Genomic DNA, 12,485 nt, shown 5'->3' with positions numbered 1-12,485 from the left:
GATGGCTGCTCAGTGGGGATCTGGGGACCTGGAAGAAGCTTTAGTGGCTTTGGTGAGTCCAGTGTCAGGACATGATCTTTGTAAACTGAGATGGGTTTCTGCAGACCAGAATCACTTCCATCAACATATAAACAAGCTCTGTGAGGTGCTAAAACACGTAAAAGTGAATAAGAAGGAAAAAGCCAGACATGTCAATTGGAGACTACTGTGAGCAGCTTTTCAGAAAACCAGACTCCCTAAAACAAAAGAAGTATATAAGATACCAAATTTGATGCTGATGAGTCTTGGGAAGGCCTTCGGGACCGATTAACAGTTTGCCACAATGGTAAAAAGCCAAAATCTGTGAAAGCTGCCCATGATTCCTACTGTACCTCTCCACAGAGCAGTGGTTTTCAACCTTCCCCATGCTGCAACCCTTTAATATAGTTCCTTACATTGTGCTGGCTCCCAACCACAAAAATTGTCCCATTGCTACTTCATAACTGTAATTTTGCTACTGTTGTGAATCATAATGTAAATATACGATACGCAGGATGTCCGATATGCAACCCCTGTGAAAGGGTCATTCCACCCCAAAAGGGTCATGACCCACATGTTGAGAACTGATGCCAGAGAGGAAAGAGGTCTCCACTGGTGAGAACCTTCCCAGCCCTTTCTCTCATAGTGTCCAGGGGCAGGTGAGGACAATGAAGGGTGACTGAAAGCCCCTGATTAAGTTATAGATGTATTAATCTTCTGTTCATGTTTTTAAAAAAATATTTAGTGGCTGGAGAGACTGCTTTGTGGTTAAGCACTTGCTGCTCTTGAAGAGAGCCTGGGGGTTTCATTCCCAGCACCCACATGGCCACAATCATCCATAACTCCAGTTCCAGGGTGTCCAGTGCCGCCTTCTGAACTCCATGGATATCATGAACCCACAATATGCCCATACAAACATAAAAGCAATATACAGAAAAATATACATGTACATATACGTATATATGATGATTCAGTGGATGCTAGAAGCAGGCATTCCTCAGTTCCTAGGGCCCCCCAAAGTATCAAAGACAATAAACATATTTTCTATTGCTATATGGGGCTTAGTACTATAAGAGAAAGAGCCTTTTTATTTAGACAAAAATAGGGAATTATTGGTTGGACTGGTGCTATGTATCCGAATGCTAATTACTAGCCCCCAGGATCTGGTTGCCGCCCAGATGACCACATTCTCACTTACACCAAGTGATGTGGTGTAAACTTTGCTTGCCAATATTCTCTGGCTCATTAAATAAAGTAGCTGACAGCCTATAGTTGGGCAGAAGAGAAGTAGGTGGAGCTTAGGTTTCAAGGCTTGGGAGAAGATGTATCAGGACAGGAAGCAGGAGAGAAGGAAATCACCCTGGGGCAGTGTGCACCATGAGCACAGGGCCATGAGGGCTGGCCTGATGGAACAGAAGCAGCCCAGGCAGGAACAATCATGGCAAGTAACATGGGGTGTGTAGTTGGAAAATAGCAAAATGGTTTAGAAGGTTGGTATCTGCCTAGCTCTAGTGCCTTAAAACTTATTATAAATCTAAAAGGTCTCTGACTCAATTATTGGGGAACTAGCTGGGGTAGAGAAGCCCTCTAGAATCTAATATACCTTCTACAAGTTAGAAAACATTTACATAAAACAATACAGGCAAAAGAGATTAAGCCTGATAAGTGGTGGGCAGCTGTTTTCTCCCAGTAAACCATGTATATTTCTCCTCTGGGCGTATATCTCTCACCCAGCCAAGGAGACAGGTGCTGGCATAGACAAATAAATGAGTGACTATCTCTCCTTTGACTTAGGCTAGACTAAGCAGCTAGCATCAGCTACATTAAGTTCATGATGGCAAAGGATAAACAGAGGTCCCATATAGACACTTCAGGATAAAACAGCCAGATGATAGATACCAACAAGCAAACTATTTTTATATTGCATTAGACCTTAACAGTTCAGCATTTTCTTAGAGGTAAACTTCTATGATCACTTGACACTTGCTTAGAAGAAATGACAAAAAAACTTTCAAAGTGCTTCACCAAAGTTATCTCCATAATCCCACCACAGCTCCCTACAGGATGGTGGTTCAGGACTTTACATTATCATCCTGTCCACTCTATAAAAAGATTTGTACATTTTACACAGTCTAGGACCCCCTGCCCAGGATATGGTGCTGCCTGTAGTTTCCATGGGTCTTTCCATATCAATTAGCATAACCAAGATAATCCTGGTAGGCATATCCAGTGTCTTAGTTTCTGTTGCTGTGATAAAAACACCATAACCAAAAGCAACTTGGGGAGGAAAGAGTTTATTTCAGCTCACAGCTTGTAGTCCACTGTTCAGGGACTACATCTGGGGAAGTCAGGGCAGAAACTCAAGGCAGGAGCCTGGAGACAGGTACTGATGCAGAGGCCATGAAGGGATGATGCTTACTGGATGACTCCTAATAGCTAGCTCAGCCTGATTTCTTATAACACCATGGGCCCAGGAGTGGCACTTTCCACAGAGGCCTGAGCATTCTCACATTGATTACTAACTAAGAAAATGCCTCACACGCTTGCCTACAGGTCAATCTTGTGAGAATATTTTCCCAATTGAGATTATCTTGTCCCAAATGACTCTAGCCTATGTCAAGTTGACATAAAAGTTAGCCAGCACACCCAGAGACCTCTCTCAGTCCTGTCAAGGTGACCCTTAATGCTAACCACCACATTGGACACTGCCTCTCTGAGCTCTCTCTCAGCCTTGTTTTCTTAAATTCAAAGTCTCTTTTTTTTAAACATATTTATTCATTTATGTATGAGCGCTTTGTCATTATGCATATCAGAAGAGGGCATCAGATCCCATTATAGATGGTTATGAGCCACCATGTGGTTGCTGGGAATTGAGCTCAGGACCTCTGGAAGTGCAGCCTGTGCTCTTAGCCACTGAGCCATCCCTCCAGCCCAAATTCAAAGTCTCTTGTGTGAAACTCAAGTCTAGTCCCATTCCCAACAAGCATTCATGGGTCTGACACATTTAGAAAAAAAAAAAAAAATAGAACAATGTATTGGGAATTTCTCCCTATGAACTAAGTGCATTTACAATACACTATATAGCCACATGGTCCTCAAATTACAGTTTAAATACTTAACGCCAGAATTTAGGTATTTTGACACCAGCTCTACCTATTATGAGGTATGCATCTTCAGTAATTTATATTTATACATAAACTAACTAAAGGAGACTAGTTAAACCACTGAATTGTAATTAAGCATGCCAAAATACAAGAAAACTACCCCATATCTAAGTCAAAATCAAATGTAACTTTCTACGAGTAATTTGATTTCAACAAATGAGTATTTTCTACTTTCTTAACTTGAGTTACATATATATTGATTTCTTCTAGCATAATGTGTCTGGTGTTGCATTTTCATATTTAAATAATTTTCCATAAGTGAAAAGTCAACACTGTGCAAGGCCCTGGGTTTTATCCTCAGCCCCACCCAACCTCCCACAAAAGAATTGTATAAGTGTGTATCAAACAATTCAGTTTCTTTAAAGATTTACTGTGCGACTCTGAGTTTGTTTGTTATGTGATCGCTAACATATTTAAGGATTTGTGGCTTTAAGATGTGTGCATGCTGTAAAAATCAGGCTAATTAATGTATCCATCAAGTAACATGGCTACAACAAATGTGTTAAAAACACATGATTCACTCTTGAGCTAGTTACTTTTCTGTTGCTGTAATAAAATACCATTGCCAAGGTAACTTACAGAAGAAAGAATTTATCTGGGCTTATGGTTCCATCACAGAGGGAGAAGCCTGCTAGCAAGCAAATTCTGGAAGCTGAGCGCTCACAGCTTCAACAGACAAAACAAAGCTGAGAAAGCTAACAGGAAGGGGGGCAAGCCTTTAAGTTCTCAAATCCTGCCCCCAGTGATGCATTTCCTTTAGCAAGAACATGCCTTCTAAACCTCCCCAAACAGCACTGCCAACCTTGGGTTAAGTATTCAAGTGCCCAAAACTATGAGGGGCATGGCATTCAAACCACAACCATCTTTGCAAGTGTCCAGTACACTTTACAGTATGGGAAGCCACACTCACCATGGCACACACTGTGAGCCCAGAAGCTTTCTATCTTCTGTAACTGAAACTGTACCCACGGCCAGCATCTCCCCATGCCATGTCCTCTTGGGAAGTGTCCCCATCACTGAGGAGGACAAAAAACCCACAACAGTCTCACCCTGTCCCATGGAAGAAATTCAGGGCCAGCATTGTCTCACGGCACTGAGCTGTGAAGCACTGGAGGAGGAGAGGTGTTTTTCCCATTCAGTTTACCTGCACATTTGTTCATTTTCTCTTTCTCCCCCACTCTCTCTTCTCTTGTAGTCTCCTGGGTTCTTAAAAAGAAACTCTCATCTGTGAGTGACAATCAAAACTGGCATTCCTGTGGGGAATGCGGACTAAAAATGATTCTATTTTGCCGACATCATTCTTATGTTTTATATAACTGTGGTTCCATTTCCACTTATCAAAGTGTGGCTAACTAAAAACAACAACAACAACAGTGCTCTACACAATTATCTTATTCAAAAGATAATTTATTTTAAAAGCTGGAGTGTATCTCATTAGTGGAGTGTTTACCTAGCATATGTGAAGCTCTGGTTTCAACCCCTAGAATTGAAAAGAAGAATGGGAAGGGAGAAGGGTAAAGGAAATGGAAGAAGAGAAGGGAAGAGAATATGAAGAAAAGATGAAGGAAAAAGAAGAGGAGGAGTAAAAGAGGAGCAAGAGAAAAGAGGGAGGAAAGGAAAAAGAGGAGGAAATAATAATAGTGGTTGAGAATGACCCATTTCAACATCTCCTTTCACAAACGGAAAGACTTGGAGGCAGAAGACCAGCTTAGTCATCATTGTCCAATGCATCATGGCAACAGGAGGCCACCCACCCAGCTCTAATTATTGCATCCACTGAAAAATACCAAGCCTATGGAAACCTCTCCATAATGGTAAAGTTGTAACTCAGCTGCCAATTGTTCCTAAATTAATTCCTGTGTGCTGCTCATGTTTCCTTTTGTAAGTACAAAGAACAGCAGGACATGGTATGGGAGCTACACAATCAGATCTGAAGACTGGCGATATGTGCTCAGGCCTTGAGTCAGCTGGCAGTATATCAACCATTAAAATCAGAATCACAGAAGGATGCAGGCAGATCTTGGTGAAGCTTGGATGTGTTTAGGAGAGAAAGTCAAATTTGGACTCATCAACTTTGGCAGCTTTCCTTTAAGAGAACACAGAAAAGCCCCAGTGACCATGGCAGTTAAAGCTATGTGCTCGGTAAGTAAAAGGTGCTGTAGGTAAGGGGAGCTGGGGACAGAACAGCACACAGTCATTGCCTCTGTATAGCAACCAGGGTTTTAGCAACACATTTGAGATTCCATGGAATAGTTGAGGCACTGAAGTCAATAGTAAGACCAAACCATAAGAATAATTCTCTTATGCAGATGCTGATCAAACAGTATGTCCTGAATGATTTCTATTTAAATGTAAATTTTAAAACGAATTACAATTTCCAAATAGCAGATGGTGATTCAGTTAGAAGCACAATCAAAAGAGAGATCTGTGTAGTGCACTTAGTACTGTTTTGTTGTTGTTGTTATTTTTGTTAGAAAAGTGAGTAAAACAAAGTTCATCTTGCTGCATGTTTGAGTGCACTCGTACCTGTGGACTTCCAGCCATGTTCTGATCATTCCTAAGTCCTAGCTCAACCTGTGTTCTCTGTTTTCTTCCTGAATTTGTTCCAAATGATTACAGGAAACCCAGAATCAAACCATTCCAAATGAGGCTCCTTCTCCAGAAATAGGCCAGGCCAAAAGAAGAAACCTTGATATTTAACTTCTGTTACCACTTCTTAGCTTGTAAGCCAAACATGTGATCAGTTGGAAGTGTTCAGTTAGCTTCTTCCATGAGATGTGGACCTGATTTCAGCAGCAGAAAAGCAAAGCCAAGTGCACTTCTTACACATAGCTGTCACTCAGCCAGGCAACGATAGTCAGCAATGGCCACAAGGAAAGTGTTTTCTTTGAAAGCTGATTGTTAAGTTTTCCTTTTCTCTCATTTTTATATTTTGCTAGCTAGTCAGGAGAGAAACTACCCCTACCAGTGCCCTGATCTCACATGTCCAGCCTCTAGAATGTAAAGAAAACATTTCCATTACATAAACCTACCTGCTTGTGGAAATTTGTTATGGCTGTCCTAAAGAACAACAACAAAAAAGATGTCAGACACCCACTAGAACTCTCCCCACAAGGTGGCTTCTGAACTTTCACCTTAACCTTTACCACTTAGCAAGTAAAGTGATGCTTGGGACACTACCCACATATGTGCAAAATGATGGAGCCACTTGCCTAATGTTCAATAGGAAAGGCAACTCATATTGGATCAAAGACTGAAAACTACAAAATCCCTAAAAGAAAACCCAGGGCAAATCATTCATGACATTGGCTTTGGTTGTGACTCAAATGCCCAGATAACAAAAATAACAAAGAACTGAAAAGACAACAATTGAACTTTATACAGTGTTAGAATGCTGTACCTCAAAACACACTATCAGCAGAGTAAAAAGGCATCACTTGGAAGGGGAAAATAGCAGTAAATCCTATAACTGATAAGTGATATACAGAATACATAGAGAACTTCTGAATCTCAACAAATAAAAATCCCAACCCAAAATGGGCAAAAAGACTTGAATATTTTCCCCAAAGGGGCATATACATATTTATTAAGCACATTAAAAAAGCACTCCATATTACTGATCAGAAGAAACTCAAGTCAAAAGTACAATGAGTTGCCACCTCACACTCATTAGCAAGACTACTATTAAATAAAGAAGATATCAAATGTGGGCAAGGATGTGGAGACAAAGACCTGCTCTGCATAACTACAATTCAGCTAAGTCTCCTTCATCTCCCAAGAGAACACAAAGCCAGGACCCATCACTGATTAATCCACTGATTAGAGCCCTCAAGATCCAGTTACCTCCCAAAGCCCTAATCTAAAACATCCCTTCCACAAGCACTGAGCCTTCAACACACATGCACACATGCATGTTCATGCATCAATGCATGAGCCTCTGAGAGACAGTTCAGATTCAAACCATGACAGCAAGTAAAAACAGAGTTATCACAGACAGGACGCATGGATTTCATTTCTGCCCACAAAACCAAGAGAACTGAAATAACAGTCTCAGCCTAGTTTCTGTGCCTCCATGGCCACTGAAACGACCTTCACAACAGCTACATCACAGAAACAACTCATGAACAAATTTTAAAAAGAAGCAAAATATGATACATTCACATAATGAATCCCTAACTACAAAGGGGAAAACTTAGGGAGGAGCAGGCAAAGACTGCCAAGATAAAATGGAGTCAAGAAATGTCATTAGCAGTTAGTTAAGCTACCTTAATTTTCTCGCTTCCCCTGAGATGATATATGGCTTATATTTCCTCACAGCATAGAGCCTTTATGCAGAAAGACATCTCCTAGCCACTTTCATTCTGGTCAAGCTCGTTGTCATTCCAACCAATCACATGCTCTGGAAAACACAGGTACGCGCAGTTCTTTTAATTAGAAAAATAGTAAGTCAGGCTAAAACAGGAGAGAAAAAATAAACAATGAACACACAGCAGTTTTGTTCTTTAGGAACAAATCCATGTAAGCCTAAAGTAGACCCAAGAAAGGAGATGGAAAATTAAGACTAGAAATAAATCGTTTCCCATATATTTCTGATCCGATTATAGATCTAACTAAGTTCCAAGCCAGAAGAAAAACGATGTCTTTGCAGACCATGAAGATCAGTCTTGGGGCTTCTTGTTATCTACCGGCCACAGCAGGGTAGCAAAAGATGCACAGAAGACGTGGAGTGAAAACAAAATGTATCATGAGAATATCCCACCTGAAAAACTATTTTCACGTGCTGGATGGAATAATCTATGCAAAGCAAAGTTAAGTATATACGTTTTAGCGTGAAAACACATTTTAGGGCCGCTAATAAACTTCCACATCAGGAACCTAGAGCAGAGGTCATAGCAAGTCCCGCCCCCGTTCGACCTTTCAGTCAGCTAGAGTTGCCGGGACCCCTTTTGCAGCACCTTGTGCGACAGTTTCCGACTCGCTTTACGGCGCCTCTGCCGTGTTGCGCCGCTCTGCTGGAACTGGCGGCTGTGCGCCCTTGGCCGCATCGTTCTACACAGGCATACTGTGGCGGTGGGCTCACGCTGGCATGAGCACGCAGTGCCGGGCCGCGGAGTGGAGTCATGGTGAGTGGCCCGCGCTGACGGGCTCCGAAAGGGTGCTGGCCGGCTCGGAGACAGACCTTTGCCCCGGCCTCCCGCAGTCTTCAGACGACACCCCTGATCCTCTGCTGCAGGCAAACGTTTGTGCCTCCTGGGAGGTCGAGCTGTTCAACCCCACGCCAGTCCTCCCCTCCACCCTATGGGAATCTTTCAGGGAGCCTTTGCAAGCACGGTTTCCTAATCCAGCAGGAATCTTACTTCTCCCGGTCTTATTTAAACTAGAATGGGGTTCAAGTGCTGTTTTCTTCTTAGTGAAAAATCTCACATCCCGACAATAAATTGTGTATACAAATTGCATTGGCTTTTTTTGTTTGTTTTTTAAATAGTCTCAGAATGTAGTCCTGACCGTCCCAGAATTTACAGAGATCCACCTGCCAATGTCTTACAGCTGCTGGGATTAAATAAATGCAGGCCACCATCGTGCACAGCGCCAAACTGTAGTGGTTTTAAAGGCAAAATATTTCTATCAGAATTTTTTTTTTTCTTCCAGTAGGCGCGGTGCTGCACTCTGTATAGTTCAAGCTACTTAGGAAGCTAAGGCAGAAGGATCACAAATTCATGGCCAGCCTGGATAACTTAGTAAGGCTCCACCTCAGAATAAAAGTGGAACTTTCGCAAAGGCTGAATACATAATTCTACCAGTATAGTACCTGCCTAGTATATGTGACACCCTAGTCCTCTCAGAAAAGGGGGAAAGAATCCAGCTTTCACAGAAATGAAGGTTGTAATGTACTCTGGACACAGACTAGGTGGCAATTAGAGAACTAAGAATTTGCTCTTTTCCTCCATTACCAGGCCAGTACAGTGGTAGCAGTCGGACTGACCATTGCTGCTGCAGGATTTGCAGGTTTGTTTATGGTTTGGGGGTGGAGAAGACTGGTGATGGATTAATTTGCTTATTCTATTGCTTTGGTTTTTAGGCCGTTACGTTTTACAAGCCATGAAGCATGTGGAGCCTCAAGTAAAACAAGTTTTTCAGAGCCTACCAAAATCTGTAAGAATTTTGCTGAATGTATTGCCTGTGTATTTGAAGCCTAGAGCAGCATTCCTAGCCTGAATTCCACAGGCCCATGAAGTTCAGTGGGGAGTTGCAGTCATGCCACACTAGGAATTGGTTTTCACATGTGACAGCTGAGGGTGGGTGACCTTCCCAGGTTTACTGTGAAAGGTAGTTTACAGTTAACTTTACTGCACATACTGTTGACCTTAGTATCCTGTCCATCCACCCCCCTTCCCTCATCTGCTCTGTCACATAGGTAGCATTGCAGTGGCTATAACTGCATTCAAACCATACCCCTGTTGTGATTAAGAACAAACCTCAACTGGGTGAAGCACACAAAGCTGCTTCTGCTCATGAGTTTGAGAAGTCATGGACAGCTTGGGCAGCAGCATAAAACCTTAGTTTGCTTGATTTCTGTCAAGGTTAAGGTCCTTATGGACCTTACATTATCATATCATACATTTCCCTTACATTATCATAAAACCTTGTTTTAGTGCTTGCCTTAAGCCACATAGATAAAAGATCTCCAGGTGTTCTCTTGATAACTTTTGATACTGTTTTATGAGGATCAAGTTTTTGTTGGAAATATGGATGAGTATGGTCTCCATTCACTCATGTTTTTATTCCTGATTTGTATCCTTTGGAGAGTTTGTTCTAGTTTGGCTGGAAGAAATGGTATTTAACACTTGTTAAACAAGTTGGTTACCACTTACCAAGATAAAATACCTTGGGAAATACACTTGTAGTTCTCGGAAATGTATTGTAAACTTTACTGATAACTTACCTACATGCTGTTTATGTCATTAATTTTTCCTTCCAATTCAATTTCCCTTTCAGGCCTTCAGTGGTGGGTACTATAGAGGTGGGTTTGAACCCAAAATGACAAAACGGGAGGCAGCATTGATACTAGGTGTGAGGTAAGATTCCTTCTCATTAATGCAAGATGTAGGGTAAGATAATTCCCATTAGTATTTGAGAATTGCAATTGGGAATTTTGTCCTAAGAAGACATTCTTATGTTGGTCACTGGAGCTTGATACCCCTTCATGAACATCCTGCAGCCTACCATTCCCATAGAAGCACTCCCCTTTATGTAAGACTGCGACAGTGCTCACTGCTACCTGAAGTGAGCTGAAGTTAAATTCTGCTCTTGCAAATGAAGATTGTCTACTCAGCTGCATTGTCTTTTTTAAGCACTTTTGCTTCTGATTTAGAAAATGCATTTCACATCTGTGTGAGGCTCACAAATAGCTTTTCATAATTTTGTTGCTTTACTAGTTTCTCAGTGTTTAATCTGGCCCTTCTGTAGTTCATGTGATTTTAAGTAAACTAAAGCAACAAGTATGTTTTCCTTTTCAAATCAGCCCTACTGCCAACAAAGTAAAGATCAGGGATGCTCATCGACGGATTATGCTCTTAAATCACCCAGACAAGGGTAAGCAATCACTTAAATATGTTGGATGAACTACTATTACTATTGACGTTATAAGAGTAATGTCTAAATGTGCATGTGAGCAGCCTCCCAGTTGTGGCTCACACTGTAGTGTATTAAATGAAATCCACCAGATATGGTGGCATACTCCTGTAATCCCAGCACTCTGGGGCCTAAGGAAAAAGGATCAGTGGCCAGCCTGGGCTGCAGTGACACCTTGTCTCACCAGAACAAAGGTTAGCGAACAATATAAGAACTACTGTGATGTGGTGGTAATAATGAACATTCATACTACTTTTAGGTTCTGTGTTTATATCCTCCAATAATGAAGGCCACAAGTACAAGTAGACATTTTGTTGTTGTTTTTAGGACATCTTGCTATGTAGTTAAAGTTAGCCTAAACCTCATGACCATCCTGCCTCAGTCCCAAGTGCTAGGATGTACATCCTAACTCTTGGCTATATTTTATGTTTTGCTATGTTTTTGCTTAGGCTCATAACTACCCAAGTCTGAGTTTTATTAAGGAAAACTCTTAAAGTAGCCTCCATTTATTGTGGACACTTGGAATAATTACATATGGAAACCTATAAGCTGCTGCTTTTAATACACTTCAGAGTAGCCTTAAATGACAAAAGCAATCTGTTGTCACTCACAGACCTTTTTGCTTGTAGGAAAAAAAAGGGTAATAACATTTAGACAGGTTAAATGTTTAGGATGTGACTTCACAGTGTAAGAAATTTAGCTTGCATGACTTGAGGTCTTCTGTTGAGGATGATAGAGCCTGTACCACACATTCTACCAGCATCCTCTTTAATGGGCTTAGCAGAACACCAAATCTTGACATTAGAAAGGATCAGCTAATATTGAGAGGAAAACTGAAGCAGAAAAGAATGTAAAGCAGGTAAGTTTTTCCAACATAAGCTCAGAAGCCTGTGAGGAAGACAGTGGATTATGTTCACATGTGCAGTGATGAATAGGCTGAGAGTTTCAGAAGCGTATATGGGAGGGGCCACATCCCATTTAAGATTTCTTAAAAATGGTAAAACTTCTGTGTGGAAACATCTCCTTTCCCATTGGTCCAATATTTTACCCTGTAAATTAGTAACCTATTTTATGGTTATCATAGTTGCTTTTTAAAAAACAAAGATATGATTTTTGTTAAGCCCTGGGATCCTTAAACTGCAAGTATAGAATGTGTTATAAACTGTGTCTTCCCCCCCCTTTCTTCTATAGGAGGATCTCCTTATATAGCAGCCAAAATCAATGAAGCTAAAGACTTACTAGAAGGACAAGCTAAAAAATAAAGTAAATGTGATGAATTTTAAGCCCATTAGTCTATGTATGAGTATATTTTGTAATAAAAATGCTTCAGAGCATAACTTGTGAAAATGACTTGGCATAAGCTGAATCAGTGTCTTGGTATATTTTGTTCAGATTTTCAGGATTTCAGACTACTACAAGTATTAGCAATTATGATTACAAACAGATATAAATATAAAATTTAAACACTTCATCAACTTACTTAGCAAAGAAATTTGATACTCAGGTTGCTCAAGGCTAAGGCCTTTCTCTGAGAATGCCCCACTGCAATCAACTGAGACAGGCAGCGTAACCACTGAAGCAGGAGGTCTTATCTTTGGCAGGTAAAACTCAAAGGTACAACTGGTCCAGATTGGTACTTGAACACTGTACTTCCATCTAAGAAATTACTTA

At 41.0% G+C, this 12,485-nt stretch overlaps 2 protein-coding genes across 4 annotated transcripts in view; one reads left to right on the top strand and one right to left on the bottom strand.

Moving 5' to 3' along the window:
- Positions 1 to 8,304, bottom strand: part of LOC132652461 (uncharacterized) — a 607,788-nt gene extending 599,484 nt beyond the window's left edge. For 2 of the 3 annotated variants that reach the window (XM_060378221.1, XM_060378223.1), the window contains exon 1: positions 8,138 to 8,304. In XM_060378221.1, the coding sequence (XP_060234204.1) occupies positions 8,138 to 8,304 (167 nt within the window). The remainder of the gene's footprint in view (positions 1 to 8,137) is intronic. The other variant, XR_009590080.1, reaches the window with a different exon arrangement.
- Dnajc19 (DnaJ heat shock protein family (Hsp40) member C19) lies at positions 8,167 to 12,164 on the top strand. The gene is made up of 6 exons (XM_021650426.2): positions 8,167 to 8,305; positions 9,137 to 9,188; positions 9,262 to 9,335; positions 10,179 to 10,258; positions 10,705 to 10,775; positions 12,006 to 12,164. Exons 1-6 carry the CDS (start codon positions 8,303 to 8,305, stop codon positions 12,074 to 12,076), a joined length of 351 nt encoding a protein of 116 aa, XP_021506101.1. The 5' UTR covers positions 8,167 to 8,302; the 3' UTR covers positions 12,077 to 12,164.
- The last annotated feature ends 321 nt before the right edge of the window (positions 12,165 to 12,485 follow it).

Source organism: Meriones unguiculatus, chromosome 2 (assembly GCF_030254825.1).
Source record: "Meriones unguiculatus strain TT.TT164.6M chromosome 2, Bangor_MerUng_6.1, whole genome shotgun sequence".
Classification (NCBI taxonomy): domain Eukaryota; kingdom Metazoa; phylum Chordata; class Mammalia; order Rodentia; family Muridae; genus Meriones; species Meriones unguiculatus.
Note: the sequence above shows the minus strand (reverse complement) of the source record. Positions and strands in the feature narration are given on the sequence as shown.

Excerpts from the sequence above, each read along its gene's own strand:
- Dnajc19 (XM_021650426.2), top strand. Across the intron at positions 9,189-9,261 it reads TGCTGCTGCAGGATTTGCAG|GCCGTTACGTTTTACAAGCC; the intron begins GTTTGTTTATGG and ends TTTGGTTTTTAG. Across the intron at positions 10,259-10,704 it reads GCATTGATACTAGGTGTGAG|CCCTACTGCCAACAAAGTAA; the intron begins GTAAGATTCCTT and ends TTTTCAAATCAG.